The 15884-nt window shown below is 49.8% G+C and overlaps 1 protein-coding gene across 1 annotated transcript; it reads right to left on the bottom strand.

Moving 5' to 3' along the window:
- Positions 1-208: 208 nt before the first annotated feature.
- Positions 209-11281, bottom strand: LOC105472306 (transmembrane 4 L six family member 5). Its single transcript, XM_011725435.3, has 5 exons — positions 10923-11281; positions 2390-2470; positions 798-934; positions 398-581; positions 209-321 (listed from the first exon to the last, which is right to left on the bottom strand). The coding sequence occupies exons 1-5, from the start codon at positions 11097-11099 to the stop codon at positions 307-309; spliced, it is 594 nt and encodes a 197-aa protein (XP_011723737.1). The 5' UTR covers positions 11100-11281; the 3' UTR covers positions 209-306.
- Positions 11282-15884: the final 4603 nt, after the last annotated feature.

Raw genomic sequence — 15884 nt, 5'->3', positions numbered from 1 at the left:
ATTGCCTATCTTCCACCCTTGGAATGCCAAGTTCTCTGAGAGAACAAAACTTGTCTGCCTTGTTTACCATCGTTATTTCCAGCGCAACCAAATAGCTCAGTATCTATTTGTTAAGAAAGTACAAGTGGGGTGCAGGGGCCCCAAAGCCCAGGTGTATCTGTAGCCTCTTGCACATTCCTTCTAACAGAAGGCACAGTCTGAGACAGGGAAGAGAGCTCAAAGCAGTTTATTCTAGCGAGCCAGGGAGTGAGAGTGCCAGGCAGGCATCCAGGAGGGAGCTGGTGTAACCGGGCGGTCAGTGGAGCCTCAGTGAGTGGCGTCCTGCGGAAAAGAGAAGGTGAGAACGCAGCCAGGACCAGGCACGTTCCCTCTACAACTCCACCGCACGCCATTTCACCTGTTTTTTCCTGCAATCGCCACAGAAGACACCAATGGTCGCGTTCACCAGCTGGATCCCACACAGTACTATCTCCAGGCACGAGGCGGCCACCAGCAGAGAGAAGAGCGTCACATTCCAGGCGACCACGCGAGGGGGCTCCTTGCACCGATCCCACACAGTGCCGTTGAGCAAGTAAGCGCCCCTGTGGGAGGGGTAAGGTCACGTGGGAGAAGGCGGCATGCGCGTGCGCCACCCCCGCCCCCAAGAATACGTCCCAGGGGATTTGCAAAGGCCCAGGTAACCCACGTGGAGCGAGTGCTCTCGAAGGTCGAGTCCCGCCCAGGTGTCCCAGTCCACGGGGGAAGGGCGGGAGGGAAGAGGCAGAGAATGCAGGACACGAACACAGGCTAAACCTTACGCGGTGTCTTCGAAGTGGTAGTCCCACTTGCCGTTCATTAAGCATTTGGGTCCATTTCGGAGCCCGGCTCCAGACACCGAGAGGCAGTAGATGGCACCAAGCACCCCGAACGCCGAGGAGAAGACCGAGCGCAGCATCTGGATGTGGTGTGCAAGGGGAGATAAGGCCCAGTCTCCTCACCTGTGGGTGACGACGCTCCGCGCCAGCCCCCACGCATTATTGAAATCTGCTCCAGTCAGGTTGTTAAAATGTATTTTTTAATGCCGGGCGCGGTGGCTCACGCCTGTAATCCCAGCACTTTGGGAGGCTGAGGCGGGCACATCACCTGAGGTCGAGAGTTCAAGACCAGCCTGGCAAACATGGAGAAACCCTGTCTTTACTCAAAATACAAAAATTAGCCAGGCGTGGTGGCACATGCTGGAGGCTAAGGCAGGAGAATCGCTTGAACCTGGGAGGCAGAGGTTGCAGGGAGCCGAGATCGTGCCATTGCATTCCAGCCTGGGCAGCAAGAGTGAAACTCCGTCTCAAAAAAAAATGTATTTTTATTTTATTTTATATTCATTTATTTATTTTAGACAGAGTCTTGATCTGCCACCCAGGCTGGAGTGCAGTGGTGCGATCTTGGTTCACTGCAGCTTCTGCCTCCCTAGTTCAAGCCATTCTTGTTCTTTCAGTCTCCCAAGTAGCTGGGATTACAGGCGCCTGCCACCACGCCCAGCTAATTTTTATATTTTAGTAGAGACAGAGTTTCGCTGTTGGCCAGGCTGGTCTGGAACTCCTGGTCTCAGGCGATCTGCCTGCCTTGGCCTCCCAAAGTGCTGAGATTACAGATGTGAGACATTGCGCCCAGCCTTGAGTCAGGTTTAAAATACATTTCCCGTCAAACCCGGGGCTTGCAGTTAGGCTAACCCGAAAGCCAGCGGCCGCCGAGGTTCACTGGGGTTGTAGTTCCCCCCTCTCCCCCTCACCCCCCTACCCCTCAGGATCATTGAGATCTGAGATTTGTGGGTGCCAGGGAGGGATGGGGTGGAGCCTGGGAGTCTGCAGAGGAGCTTGTGTAGCTAGGAATTCCATAGAGAGTGCTGTGGTTCTGCTAGGACAGGTGCAGAAACCGAGTCCAAATTTCTTTTCTTTTTTTTTAGACGGAGTCTCACTCTTGTTGCCCAGGTTGGAGTACAATGGTATGATATCGGCCCACCGCAACCTCTGCCTCCCGGGTTCAAGTGATTTTCCTGCCTCAGCCTCCCGAGTAGCTGGGATTACAGGTGCCTGCCACCATGCCTGGCTAATTTCTGCATATTTTCTCTTCTTCTTCTTCTTTTTTTTTAAATCACTGCTTACTACAGCCTTGACTCCCTGGGCTCAAGCGGCCCTCCCGCCTCAGCCTCCTGAGTAGCCAAGATTGCAGGTTCTTACCACCACACCGGGCTAATTTTTGTATTGTTAGTAGAGATAGGGGTCTCGTCTTGTTGCCTAGGCTGGTCTAGAATTCCTGGCTCAAGCCATACTCCCACCTCAGCCTGCTAAAGTGTTGGGATTACAGGCATGAGACACATCCCCAGTCCTGAATTCCTTCTTAATTTGGATCTTACCCTGCAGCGATTTCCACAGCACCCAGCGCCACAGCAGCCCTTGCCCCCTGCCCGAACGGCTGCAATTCCTGGACACAGCACCTGTGGGACAAGAGTCTTTGTTATAGTGCATCTGCCCAGATCCTCCAGGCCTGACTTGCATCAGTGCCTACCTCCTTCAGGAAGCTTCCTGTGATGCCTTCAGCCCTTTGGACTGTAGAAGACCTTATCTCTACTTCTCCTGGAGCGCTGCTGGGCTTCACCTTACTTTATCCTTGTTTACGTGCCTACCTTATCTCTGTCCAGATTGTGGCCTCTGCAGGGTAGGGCCCAATATCATTATTTTCCCCAATCTTGGCACATAGTAGGTGCGCTACTGAATGGCAGTCAGGGAGACCACTTCACATGCTATGAATTGATTAATCTCTCAGGGTCTCAGTTTTGCCCTGTGTAAGATGGGTCTGGAAGATCTACCTTACAGGTCTGTTCTCAGGATTGAATGGGAGAACAAGCTGACTTGGTGTCAAGACTGGCTCAGAGGCCGGGCACAGTGGTTCACACCTGAAATCCCAGCATGTTGAGAGGCTGAGGTGGGCAGATCACCTGAGGTCTGGAGTTCCAGACCAGCCTGAGCAACATGGAGAAACCCCGTCTCTGCTAAAAATACAAAATTAGCTGCGTATGGTGGCACATGCCTATAATCCCAGCTACTAGGGAGGCTGAGGCAGAAGAATTACTTGAACCCGGGAGGTGGAGGTTGTGGTGAGCTGAGATCGTGCCATTGCACTCCAACCTGGGCAATAAGAGTAAAACTCCGTCTCAAAAAAAAAAAAAAAAAAAAAAAAAGACTGGCTCAGAGTAACTCAATAGTTATAAGTTCCCTCAGCAGCAGGATGGGATAGTGGTATTGGAGTGTCTGGTGAATTGGGATTATGGTAGAGTGTGGAAAAGTGCTAGTGAATGGTCTAGCACTCTTGCTAGATTCAGCCCTTGGTCTTTTTCTCTCCCCGTGGCTTTCCTAACAATGCCCATCCCCTTTCAGGGAATCAGCTCTTCACTCTGCCAGAAGTTGCCTCCAAAATTGATGCCTCCAGATCCTATGTTCACTTGAATGTCTTGGTTTTAGCTCAAATTCAACAAGCCTCACGCTGATCTCATGATATTCCTCAAATTCATCTCCCTTTGACTTTCTTGTCTCCATCAGTGGAAAAAATAACATCTACTAGGTCACCCAGGCTGGAAATCTTTAATCTTACACCCAGAAAGATATCAAATTTTCTCAAATTTTCCTTAAGTGGCTCCTGAATCTGTGAGTTCTCCCCCACATTGAATCCCTAATCACCTCCCATGAGGATGTTCTCAGTCTCCCTATTATACTCCCATAGCTCTTGCCCCATATCATCCCACACTATCCTCTATCAGATTAAACATAGCTTTTCTTTTTCTTTCTTTCTCTTTCTTTCTTTTTCTTTCTTTCTTTCTCTCTTTCTCTTTCTCTTTCTTTCTCTCTTGCTCTCTCTTTTTCCTTCTTTCCTTCTTTTCTCTTTCTTTCTGTCTGTCTGTCTTTCTTTCTTTCTGAAACAGGGTCTCTCTCTGCCAGCCATGCTGGAATGCAGTGGCTTGATCATGACTGACTTTAGCCTTGACCTCCTGGGCTCAAGTGATCCTCCTGCTTCAGCCTCCTGAGTAGCTGGTATTACAGGCATGCACCATCATACTTAGCTAATTAAAAAAAAAATTGTAGACATGGTGTCTTGCTATTTGCTCAGGCTGGTCTTGAACTCCTGGGCTCCTCCTGCCCCGGCCTCCTGAATTGCTGGGATGACAGGTATAAGTCACTGCACCTGGCCTAAACATAGCTTTCAACTCGTCTTTTCTCTGCTCAAATCCTTTAGGGTCTTTTCACAGAGAAGCCCGTCAAGACTGAACTCTTTTTTTTTGTTTGTTTTTGAGACAGATTCTCACTCTGTTGCCAGGCTGGAGTGCAGTGGTGTGATCTTGGCTCACTGCAACCTCCGCCTCCCAGGTTCAAGCGATTTTCCTGCCTCAGCCTCCTGAGTAGCTGGGATTACATGCACACGCCACCACGCCAGGCTAATTTTTTGTATTTTAGTAGAGACAGGGGTTTCACCATGTTGGCCAGGGTGGTCTCGATCTCCTGACCTCGTGATCCGCCTGCCTTAGCCTCCCAAAGTGCTGGGATTACAGGCGTGAACCACCGCACCCGGCTAAGACTTGCAACTTTAATGCCTAACTCTTGTAAGGCATTCAAGGCTCCTCACCTGGCTCCAGCCTTATCTTTATCTTTGTTGCACCAGGTCAGGTTCTTTGCCTGTCTCCTATCTCCGGAATTCCACAGCTGTCTTGCTTTTTGCTTTCATATGTGTGTGTGTGTGTGTGTGTGTTTGCTTTTTGAGACAAGATCTCACTCTGTCACCCAGGCTGAATTGCAGTGGTACAATCATGGCTCACTGCATCCTCGACCTCCTGGGATCAAATGATCTTCTCACCTTGGCCTCCCGAGTAGCTGGGTCTACAGGTGCGGAACACCATGCTTGGCTAATTTTTTTTGTAGAGTTGATGTCTTACTACGTTGCCTAGCTGGTCTCGAACTCCTGGGCTCAAGCAATCCTCCTGCCTCAGCCTCCCCAAATGCCGAGATTACAGGCATGAGCCACTGTGCCTGGCTCCTCATGTGTCTTATCTGGCACACACCATCCAAGGCAGCATTTTGTGCTTCTCCAGGGAAGGGACTGAGAGTATCAGTTCTATTAGATCATCCCTAGCAACCTCAGAGAAACACCTGTTCTCTCCTTTTCCTGTCTCATGACAGGGCCAGGACCCATGCTGACACCTTTGCTTAGCCTCCCTGGTTAGGTCACTAACTGGAGGCTTGTGGATCCAAACACACCTAGAATTGCCTTTTGGACTTACCAATTTTGAATGATCTACTTATCTGAGGTTTTTTTTTTTTTTTTTTTTTTTGAGACGGAGTCTCGCTCTGCCGCGCAGGCTGGAGTGCAGTGGCCCGGTCTCAGCTCACTGCAAGCTCCGCCTCCCGGGTTCACGCCATTCTCCTGCCTCAGCCTCCCGAGTAGCTGGGACTACAGGCGCCCGCCACTGCGCCTGGCTAGTTTTTTGTATTTTTTAGTATAGACGGGGTTTCACCGTGTTAGCCAGGATGGTCTCGATCTCCTGACCTCGTGATCCGCCCGTCTCGGCCTCCCAAAGTGCTGGGATTACAGGCTTGAGCCACCGCGCCTGGCCAGGTTTTTGTTTCTGTTTTTTTTTTTTGTTTGTTTGTTTTTTTTGAGATGGAGTCTGGCTCTGTCGCCCAGGCTGGAGTGCAGTGGCTGGATCTCAGCTCACTGCAAGCTCCGCCTCCCGGGTTTACGCCATTCTCCTGCCTCAGCCTCCCGAGTAGCTGGGACTACAGGCGCCCGCCACCTCGCCCAGCTAGTTTTTTTTGTATTTTTTAGTAGAGATGGGGTTTCACCGTGTTCGCCAGGATGGTCTCGATCTCCTGACCTCGTGATCCGCCCGTCTCGGCCTCCCAAAGTGCTGGGATTACAGGCTTGAGCCACTGCGCCTGGCCTTTGTTCCTGTTTTTGCTTTTTTGAGAAAGGGTCTCACATTTTTGCCCAGACTGGAGTACAGTGGCATGATCACGGTTCATGAAGCCTCGACCTCCTGGGCTCAAGTGACCCTCCCACTTTAGCCTTCGAGTAGCTGGGATTACAGGCTTGTACCACCACACTCAGCTAATTTTTTCTTTTCTTCTTTTTTCTTTTTTCTTTTTTTTGTGAGACGAAGTTTTGCTCTTGTTGCCCAGGCTGGAGTGCAATGGCAGGATCTTGGCTCGCTGCAACCTCTGCCTCCCATGTTCAGGTGATTCTCCTGCCTCAGCCTCCCAAGTAGCTGGGATTACAGGCATGCGCCACTACACCCTGCTAACTTTGTATTTTTAGTAGAGACAAGATTTCTCCATGTTGGTCAGGCTGGTCTCAAACTCCTGACCTCAGGTGATCAGGTTGTTTCGGCCTCCCAAAGGGCTGGGATTATAGGCGTGAGCCACCGTGTCTGGCCAGACCCAGCTAATTTTTAAATTTTTGTTGAGATGGAGTCTCACTGTGTTGCCCAAGTTGGTCTTGAATGCCAGGACTCAAGCGATTCTCTTGCCTCCACCTCCCAAAGTGCTGGGATTTTACAGGCACGAGCCACCACACCTGGCCCTATTGGAGATTTTTACTCTTTTGATTAAAGTATTTGCTTCCCTTTGTAGTATGTGCTTCTCTGTCTCAGTCTTTGCCATCTTTCTGTCTTAGTGAAAAGAAAAGGGTCATCATCATAAATGAAGAAGAAAACATGGTGTTTAAGCCCAAATCGGCTCATATTTCTCCATCTCCATAGCCACTGGCCTAGTCCAAGCCACTGTCATCTCTCCTGGATGACTTCTGTGACCTCACTTTGGTCTTTCTTTTCTTTTTCTTTTTTGTTTTTTTTTGAGAGGGAGTCTCGCTCTGTTGCCCAGGCTGGAGTACAGTGGCGCAATCTCAACTCGCTGCAAGCTCCGCCTCCCGGGTTCACATGATTCTCCTGCCTCAGCCTCCTGAGTAGCTGGGATTACAGGCACCTGCCACCATGACCGGCTAATTTTTGTATTTTTAGTAGAGACGGGGTTTCGCCATGTTGGTCAGGCTGGTTTTGAACTCCTGACCTCAGGTGATCCGCCCACCTCGGACTCCCAAAGTACTGAGATTATAGGCATGAGTTACTGTGTCCAGCCCATTCTACTGTTGAAGGACATTTGGATAGTTCCCAGTTTGGTTGTTTTGCAAATAATGCTGCTATAAACATTCTTGTAGAAGTATTTAGGTACAAATACGTGTGCATTTCTGTTGGATAAAAACCTAGCAGTAAAACTGCTGATTCTTAAGACATGCAAATATTCAGTGCTAATAGATATTACCAGTTTTCTGTAGTTCTTATGCAGGCATGGTGGTGCATGCCTGTAACCCCAGCTACTTGGGAGGCTGAGGCATGAGAATCGTTTGAACCTGGGAGGCGGAGGTTGCGGTGAGCTGAGATAGCACCACTGCACTCCAGCCTGGGCAACAAGAGCAAAACTCTGTCTCAAATAAAAAAAAAAAAAAAAAAAGAAGCCAGACACATACCCTATGATTCCATTTGTGCAAAGTGCAAACTGAGCTAAACTAGTCTATGGGGTTAGAAGACAAAATAGTGGTTATGCTTGTCGGTGAGGTGATTCTGGGGTTTCGTGTGTGGCGAGAGGCATGTCTGCGCTTCTGGTAATGATCTGTTTCTTGACCTGGGCTCAGATGTGCTCACTTTGTAAAAGTTTGTTGAGCTGTGTACAAACGATCTGGGTACTTGTCTGTATGACTTAAACAAAAAGTTTTAAAACTTGAAAAAAAAAAAGTGCAAAAAGTCCTTCAATAGTTTTCTGTTGTACTTATAATAAAAATTCAAATGACTCCACTGTGGCTTTCTGGGGCGTTCCAGGCCTCGCCTCTGCCCTCCTCAGACCTCATCTCATTACACCTCACCTCACCGGCCACCTGTCTGATCCTCAGAAGTGTGGAACTTGTTCCCACCTTAGGCTTTGTACTTCCAGCCCCCAGTGTCTGCAACACTCACACCTTCTTCTTGTCATCTGGGTCTCGGTTCAGATGTCACCTCATAGAGCCCTTCCCTGAAAATCCTATAGAAAGTGGCATCTGCTTTGCCTCAGAGCTCTTCATGCCATCACCATTTTATTTTATTTTATTTTTATTTTTATTTTTTATTTTTTGAGACAGAGTTTCACTCTTGTTGCCCAGGCTGGAGTACAATGGTGTAATCTTGGTTCACTGCAACCTCCGCCTCCCAGGTTCAAGCGATTCTCCTAACTCAGCCTTCCGAGTAGCTGGGATTACAGGCATGCGCCACTATGCCTGGGTAATTTTTGTATTTTTAGTAGAGATGGTGTTTCTCCATGTTGGTCAGGCTGTCCACGAACTCCTGACCTCGTGATCCACCTGCCTCAGCCTTCCAAAGTGCTGGGATTACAGGCGTGAGCCACTGCACCTGGCCGATGGTACCTACTTCCATCTGAAATTGCCTTGCCTAGTTCTATACTTCATTCAATGACTTTTTTATTTTTTATTTTTTTTGAGACAGGATCTCGCTCTGTTGCCCAGGCTGGAGTGCAGTGGAGCCTTTCATTTGAAAGGCTCACTGCAGCCTTTCATTTCTGGGCCCAAACTAGGACTACAGGCACATACTACCATTCTGTGACTATTAATTGGGTGTCTGTTAAGTGCAAGGTACCGGTCTAGCACTGGGTACGTAGCAGCCAACAAAGCAGGCAGTGCTTGCCCTTGTGGGACTTCCAGCCTTGCTTCGGTGAGACTGGCCTCACCAAAGGGAACACAAGCTTCAGGGAGAGCAGGAACCTGTCTGTGTCCCTGTGGTATAGAGCAGTGCTTATTTATTTGTTTATTTATTTATGAGATGGAGTCTTGCTCTGTCGCCCAGGCTGGAGCACAATGGCTCAATCTCGGCTCACTGCAACCTCTGCCTCCCGGGTTCAAGCGATTCTCCTGCCTCAGTCTCCCAAGTAGCTGGGATTACAGGCACCTGCCACAATGCCTGGCTAATTTTTGTATATATATTTTTAGTAGAGACGGGGTTTCACCATGTTGGCCAGACTGGTGTTGAACTCCTGACCTCAGGTGATTGGCCCGCCTCCGCCTCCCAAAGTGCTGGGATTACAGGTGTGAGCCACCGCGCCCAGCCAGGTGGTGCTTCTTGAGAGTGACTCTGGGCACAGAGGTGGGAGAAAGGTAGCTGTGAATGCGTATTTGGGGAGGGCAGCCTCAGGGAGCTCCGCTGAAGCAAGCTGGTTAGATGGGGCAGAGGAGTGTGGGCAGACAGGGTGGTTTAGGTTGGAGAGGGAGCACCCCGTGGCACTGGTTAAGTGTGTCAGCCTGAGAGGAGTGTGACTCTCAGAGAGAGTTGAATTTAGAGCGATGGAATAGAGAATAGCAGCCAAGACTCCATGCACGAGGAGGGAGTAGAAGAAAAGATACCAGAGAGTAAGAGGGGATTGTTGGTTAAAGGAGAGGTATCCTCTTTCAGCAAATAGAGGTGTGACCAGCAAAAGGGACGAAGGGGAGCTCTCCCCTGGAGAACGTCATTAGCCAGCTGTCCTGAGAAGTGGGGAATTGTGCTGGGTAGATCTTTTGTCTTTATCTCACGAAGATATTAAACTAGGTTGACCATCCCAAAGTTTCCCTAAATGGGTGGAGAGTTGGAAGACGGGGGTTAGTAAATTTGGGACATCTGTGTCTCCTTTTCCTCCACTTCTGACAGATCCTAGTCTTGACCAGGCGTGGTAGCTCACATCTATAATTCTAGCACTTTGGGAGGCTGAGGCAGGAGGATCACTTGAACCCAGGAGTTTGAGACCAGTCTGGGCAACATAGGGATACTCCGTCTCTACAAAAAATTTAATCCAGGGCCGGTGGCTCACATCTATAATACCAGCACTTTGGGAGGCTGAGGCAGGCAGATCACCTGAAGTCAGGAGTTCAAGACCAGCCTGGCTGACGTGGCAAAACCCCGTCTCTACTGAAAATGCAAAAATTAGCTGGGTGTGGTGGCACGTGCCTGTAATCCCAGCTACTCAGGAGGCTGAGGTAGGAGAAATGCTTAAACCCAGGAGGCAGAGGTTGCAGTGAGCAGAGATGTGGCACCACTGCACTCCAGCCCGGGCGACAGAGCGAGACTCCATCTCAAAAAAGTTACTGGGTGTGGTGATGCCCACCTGTGATTCCAGCTACTAGGAGGCTGAGGCAGGAGGACTGCTTGGGTCCAGGAGGTTGGGGCTACAGTGAGCCATGTTTGCACCACCACACTCCAGCCCAGGCAATAGAGACCCTGTCTAAAAACAAAAACAAACCAAAAAAAACCCCACCCCGCACCCCCGGCAAATACATTCTCGTCTCCTGGAAGACGACTTGGGGGCATCCTCCCCGCCATACTGACCTAGGTTCTGAGTTTATCCTTAGCAGTTGGCACAGATTGGGCTTCCAGAAATGTGGGGTGAGAGTGAAGGGACGTGGAGGCAGGGGAGGGTGACTGATCCGTGACGTCAGTCCCTGGCTCTGAGTAGCTTCCCTACGCCCCACCCTGATGCCTGTTATCATCCTGCCCTGGTGACGTCTCTGACAATCAGCTGCTCCTTCTGCCTCGACCATTGTAATGAGGTTTTCCCAGCATCTGCTCAACAGTGAGGACAGGCGGGACACGCTCCCTACCCAGTAGGGGAGCTCTTTAGAGCACTGAGGCTCTCATCCTTTCTGTTCTCAGATATTCAGCTTGGGTCCCTGGGGCTCCTCTAGGACTGACTCCAGAGGGCTCCTACCCCACCAAGCCATTGTCATCCTCTCCCAAGGACCCGTCCTTATTCCCCTCTCCCTGTCCCTCCTGTTCAGAACCCCTTCGGTGGCACCCAGCCACCTGGCCCGGGCTCCCCTGCCAGCCTTCTCACCATCAGGCCTCCGCCGATGAAGCCGCCCATGAGCCAGACTTGCAAGCTGAGTTGGTTGGTGTTGGTCCAGGAGGTCTGCCCATTAGGCACCAGCAGGAGGGCATTGGCCACAATGCAGACCAGGGAGAGGGTGATGAGGGAGAGCCCCACGCAGCGGGCACACTTTCCCGTACACATGGTGAGGTGTTAGGAAGAGCAGGCAGTGAGTGAAAGTAAGCCGGCGGTTCCCAGGTCCAGAGGAAAACAATCGTGGAGCACGGAGCAAAGGTCGGACAGAGGCGTGGTAGAAACTGGCAGGATCAGAATGATAAGGGAGAGGAGCACAGGATATGGGCCCGGAGGAGGCAGAGGCGGAGGAGCTGCAGCCCTGAGGTGAAGGGAGGTTGTGGTGATGGACAAGTGGGGACTATGGACACATACCCTGGGTTAATGCCTTCCTGTTTTTTTCTGCACAGCTCCACAGCCTCTCTCTCTGTTGGTTCCATAGCTGCTTTGCAACTTAGCCAAGCCCCTTTATGTCTCCAAGTCTTGGCTGCCTCATCTGTATAAAGTGATGCCACTTGTGGCCGGGCACGGTGGCTCACACCTGTAATCCCAGCACTTTGGGAGGCTGTGGGTGGATCACCTGAGGTCAGGAGTTTGAGACCAGCCTGGCCAACATGGTGAAACCCTGTCGCTACTAAAAATACAAAAATTATCTGGGCATGGTGGCGGGCACCTGTAATCCCAGCTACTCGGGAGGCTGAGGCAGGAGGATCACTTGAACCTGGAAGGTGGAGGTTGCAGTGAGCTGAGATCGTGCCATTGCACTCCAGCCTGTGTGACAAGAGCAAAACTCTTTCTCAAAAAATAAATAAATAAATAAATAATTAAATAAGTGATGCCACTTGCCTTGTGGGCTACTTGTGAGGATTAAATGGGACAACCTGAGAAGTATTCTGTAAACTAGGAAGCACAGAGCAGATGTGTGGTGGCCTCTTCATTTCTGCTAGCCCCATAGGGAGTGTTCTTCTCAGGGAGAAATTAAAGAGATGATTGTGGGCTCTTATTGTCCTTGCATTTCGTCTTCTCGGTATTTGATTATTGATGTCTATTCCTCTTGAGACCACCACCTGTCACTCAGGGTGGGCTCAGGACCTAGGCCTCATTGATGAGAGCGTTCTATCCCACTAGCCTCGGTGTTTGATTGAGCAACAGCCATGTGATCTGAGCCAGCTCTGTGAGAATCAGCTTCTGCCTTTTTTTGCTGGCATTTTGAGGTCAAAGAAGTTGTTTTTGTTGGGGTGCTGCAGTTTCCCTGATAACTTCTCTTTTACTCTGCCACCCAGGCTAGAGTGCAGTGGCACGATCTTGGCTCACTGCAACCTCTGCCTCCTGGGTCTCAGAAGCAAACAGGAGAGTGAAGGCCCCCACAGAATGAACCTAGTTTGAGTAGGATGTGGGAGTGCCGTGAAGAGATGAGGGTGGCAGGAAGGGCTGCAGGGCTTCAGAGGGCATGCGATGAGGCTGTCACCTGGAAAGTGTCACCAGCCAGTAGCCCCTGATGCAGCCCTTCCCAGTGGCCCACTCAGACCACTACAGAAACGTGGAAAATGGAGAAAGCTTACCTCTCAGAATGGAAGGCCAGCATCTCTGCTATTTATAAGACAGAGGAACTAGATTGAGAAAAATGTGTAGAGAATTTACCTCTTGAATCAGAGGACGCCTGAAAAAGAAAATACTTTGAACCTCACCCAGCTATTTGTCTCTGACTCATAGGCAGTTATGATAACTGATAATTTGATTTTGCTTCTGTTGGCATGTTTAATGCTTTAAAAAATATCTCCATATTGCTTCTGATGTTTTCTGTCCCTTTTCTTTTTTGTTTTTTGAGGTGGAGTTTTGCTCTTGTTGCCCAGGCTGGAGTACAACGGTGTGATCATGGCTCACTGCAACCTCTGCCTTCCGGGTTCAAGAGATTGTCCTGCCTCAGCCTCCCGAATAGCTGGGATTACAGGCATGCGACATCACGCACCGGCTAATTTTGTATTTTTAGTAGAGACAGGGTTTCTCCATGTTGGCCAGGCTCGTCTCAAACTCCCAACCTCAGATGATCCCCCGCCTCGGCCTCCCAAAGTGCTGGCATTACAGGCATGAGCCACTGTGCGCAGCCTCTGTCCCTTTTCTTTAAAGATTTTACATTCTCCCCCCCCTTTTTTTTTTTTTTCTTTGAGATAGGGTCTCTGTCACTCAGACTAGAGTGCCATGGTAAGATAATCGTGGCACTGCAGCTGTGACCTCCTGGGCTCAAGCAGTCTTCTCACTTCAGCCTCCTTAGTAGCCAGGATTACAGGCCCACACCACCACACTCAACTAATTAAAAAATTTCTTTTTACAGATGAAGTCTTCCTATGTTGCCCAGACTGGTCTTGAACTCCTGGGCTCAAGCTCTCCTCCTACCTTGGTCTCCCAAAGTGTTGGGATTACAGGCGTGAGCTACTGTACCCAGCCCTCCTTAGTTGTTGTTGTTGTTGTTTTAGACAGAGTCTCACTCTGTCACCCAGGCTGGAGTGCAGTGGCTCAATCTCGGCTCACTGCAACCTCTGCCTCCTGGGTTCAAGCGATTCTTCTGTCTCAGCCTGCCACGTAGCTGGGATCACAGGCGCCTGCCGCCATACCCAGCTAATTTTTGTGTATTAGTGGAGACAGGGTTTCACCATGTTGGTGGGACTGGTCTCGAACTCCTGTCCTCTGATCCACCCACCTCAGCCTCTTAAAGTGCTGGGATTACAGGCGTGAGCTAGTGCACCCAGTCCTCCTTAGTTTTAAAAGGCTTATTTTAAACCCTAGTGGTGGTTACTTTTAAGTCTTGCGAAAGTATCCTTTAACTTGTTAGTCAGCCTCTTTCTGAAACTGCCTGTCATCCCTGCAGGCTCCTTTGAGGGACGAGGTATAGATGGCTTACCTTGCTTACAGCCATAGGACCATGTGATCCTGTGATTAAAATGGAATGTTTGCCCCAGTTCTTCAATTCTTCCTGTGTCCATGCCCTTTGCTATGCCATTTTGTGGTTCCTCCCACTTGAGGTAGCATGTACCTCCTATCATAAGGGCAAAATGGAATGTGGGCAGCAGTGACAATCTCCCAGTTCTGAGCCTAGGTCTTCAGAGGCAGCGTGTGGTGGCAGTTGCTATCCTGTGTCACTATCATTGCCATGGAAAGGACATACCTGAGTGATCCCACTGGTAAAATGAAGGTGTAAGATACAAGGAGGCCGGGCGCGGAGGCTCACGCCTGTAATCCCAGCACTTTGGGAGGCTGAGGCGGTGGATCATGAGATCAGGAGTTCGAAACCAGCCTGGCCAACACGGAGAAACCCCGTCTGTACTAAAAATACCAAAAAAATTAGCTGGGTGTGGTGGCACGCACCTGTAATCCCAGCTACTCGGGAGGCTGAGGCAGGAGAATTGCTTGAACCCAGGAGGTGGAGGTTGCAGTGAGCCGAGATTGTGCCACTGCACTCCAGCCTGGGTGACAGAGGAAGACTCCATGTAGGAAAAATAAAAAGATACAAGGAAAAGGGTCACATTGGATCCCACCCTAGATCACCTGACCCCCAGCCAACTCATATGTGTGTATCAGTGAAATAAATGCGTATATTTATATGACGCTAAGACTTCGTCAGGGGGCACTGGTTTGTTGCCCAGTAACAGGTTCCTGATACAGACCCCCTTATCCAGGCCAGGGCTGGTTGATTGAGGAACAAGTAGCTGACCCAAAGGCAGACATGTAGCCAGAGACCTGTGAGGTCTCTTGAGGTGAGAACTCCATCCACCAGAGGTACGCTGTCTGGATAATGACCAATCCACCAACTGGATCTTTGTGATTGGGAAAAGTGTCTGTGAGACAAGCTGAGAGTCATCCGAGAGTGGGGTGTTTCAAACAGAGTTGTGTGCAAGAAGGGAGTGAGCAAAAGCCAGAGGCAACTGAAACCAGAAATGAGCAGAAGTCACAGCAAGAGAAGTGTGTGGAGAACAGTTATTCAGAAACAGCAACAGAGGGAGAAGCACAGGCACTGGAAAGCTCCGGTTCCTCAGGAGGTGGCTGATGAGAGGTTGTGTGGAGTCACCAGAACTAACATTGAACTACCAGAGCTACTATCATAGCCCAAAGAGCAGCCCTTCCAACTGCGGACTTGAAGAGAGGATTCAGCCATTGTCCCGACGGACAGAGAGCAGGGCCAAGAGCTAGCCACCTATTTGTCTACAAGTTGCTCAAGCTGATTCTGAAAGATGGTGCCTCTTTTTTTTTTTTTTTGAAACAGTTTTACTCTTGTCACCCAGGCTGGAGTGCAGTGGCGAGATCTCGGCTCACCGCAACCTCCACCTCCCGTAGCTCAGGCGACTCACGTAGTTGGGATTATAGGTGCCTGCCACCACGCTCAGCTAAGTTTTGTATTTTTTGTGAAGATGAAGACAGGGTTTCGCCATGTTGGCCAGGCTGATCTCGAGCTCCTGATCTCAGGTGATCCCCCTGCCTCGGTCTCCCAAAGTGCTGGGATTACAGATGTGAGCCACTGCAGCCAGCCAAACTGGGGCCTGTTTTGAGGATGAATAAAGAGAAAAAAAATAGTTGTGTGGGTGGGGTGGTCCACAGGCATTCATTACATTATTTTTATACAACTCTGGATGAATGAAATAATGTTAACAATGTTAACAAAACATTATAGGGATTCTGAAAATTTTTCTCAAAACCAGGGAAGGGTACATCATCCTGAAGACTGAAAGAAAAAGAATCCTCTGGAGGAATATTTACTACAGGATTTGGAAGAGATTTCCAGGAAGATTTTTGATAATATCACTAGAATTCTCCTGGAACTAGGAACAGAATACCTTAAGAAAGAAAAGGCTGGCCGGGCGCGGTGGCTCACGCCTGTGATTCCCAGCACTTTGGGAGGCCGAGGCGGGCAGATCACTTGAGGTC

The sequence above is a fragment of the Macaca nemestrina genome, chromosome 17 (genome assembly GCF_043159975.1).
Source record: "Macaca nemestrina isolate mMacNem1 chromosome 17, mMacNem.hap1, whole genome shotgun sequence".
Classification (NCBI taxonomy): domain Eukaryota; kingdom Metazoa; phylum Chordata; class Mammalia; order Primates; family Cercopithecidae; genus Macaca; species Macaca nemestrina.
This window is presented reverse-complemented; position numbering and strand designations above follow the sequence as displayed.

Excerpts from the sequence above, each read along its gene's own strand:
- LOC105472306 (XM_011725435.3), bottom strand. The coding sequence starts at position 11,099 with ATGTGTACGGGAAAGTGTGCCCGCTGCGTGGGGCTCTCCCTCATCACC. Across the intron at positions 935-2,389 it reads GCTGTGGAAATCGCTGCAGG|ATGCTGCGCTCGGTCTTCTC; the intron begins GTAAGATCCAAA and ends CACCACATCCAG. Across the intron at positions 582-797 it reads TACCACTTCGAAGACACCGC|GGGCGCTTACTTGCTCAACG; the intron begins GTAAGGTTTAGC and ends CCCCTCCCACAG.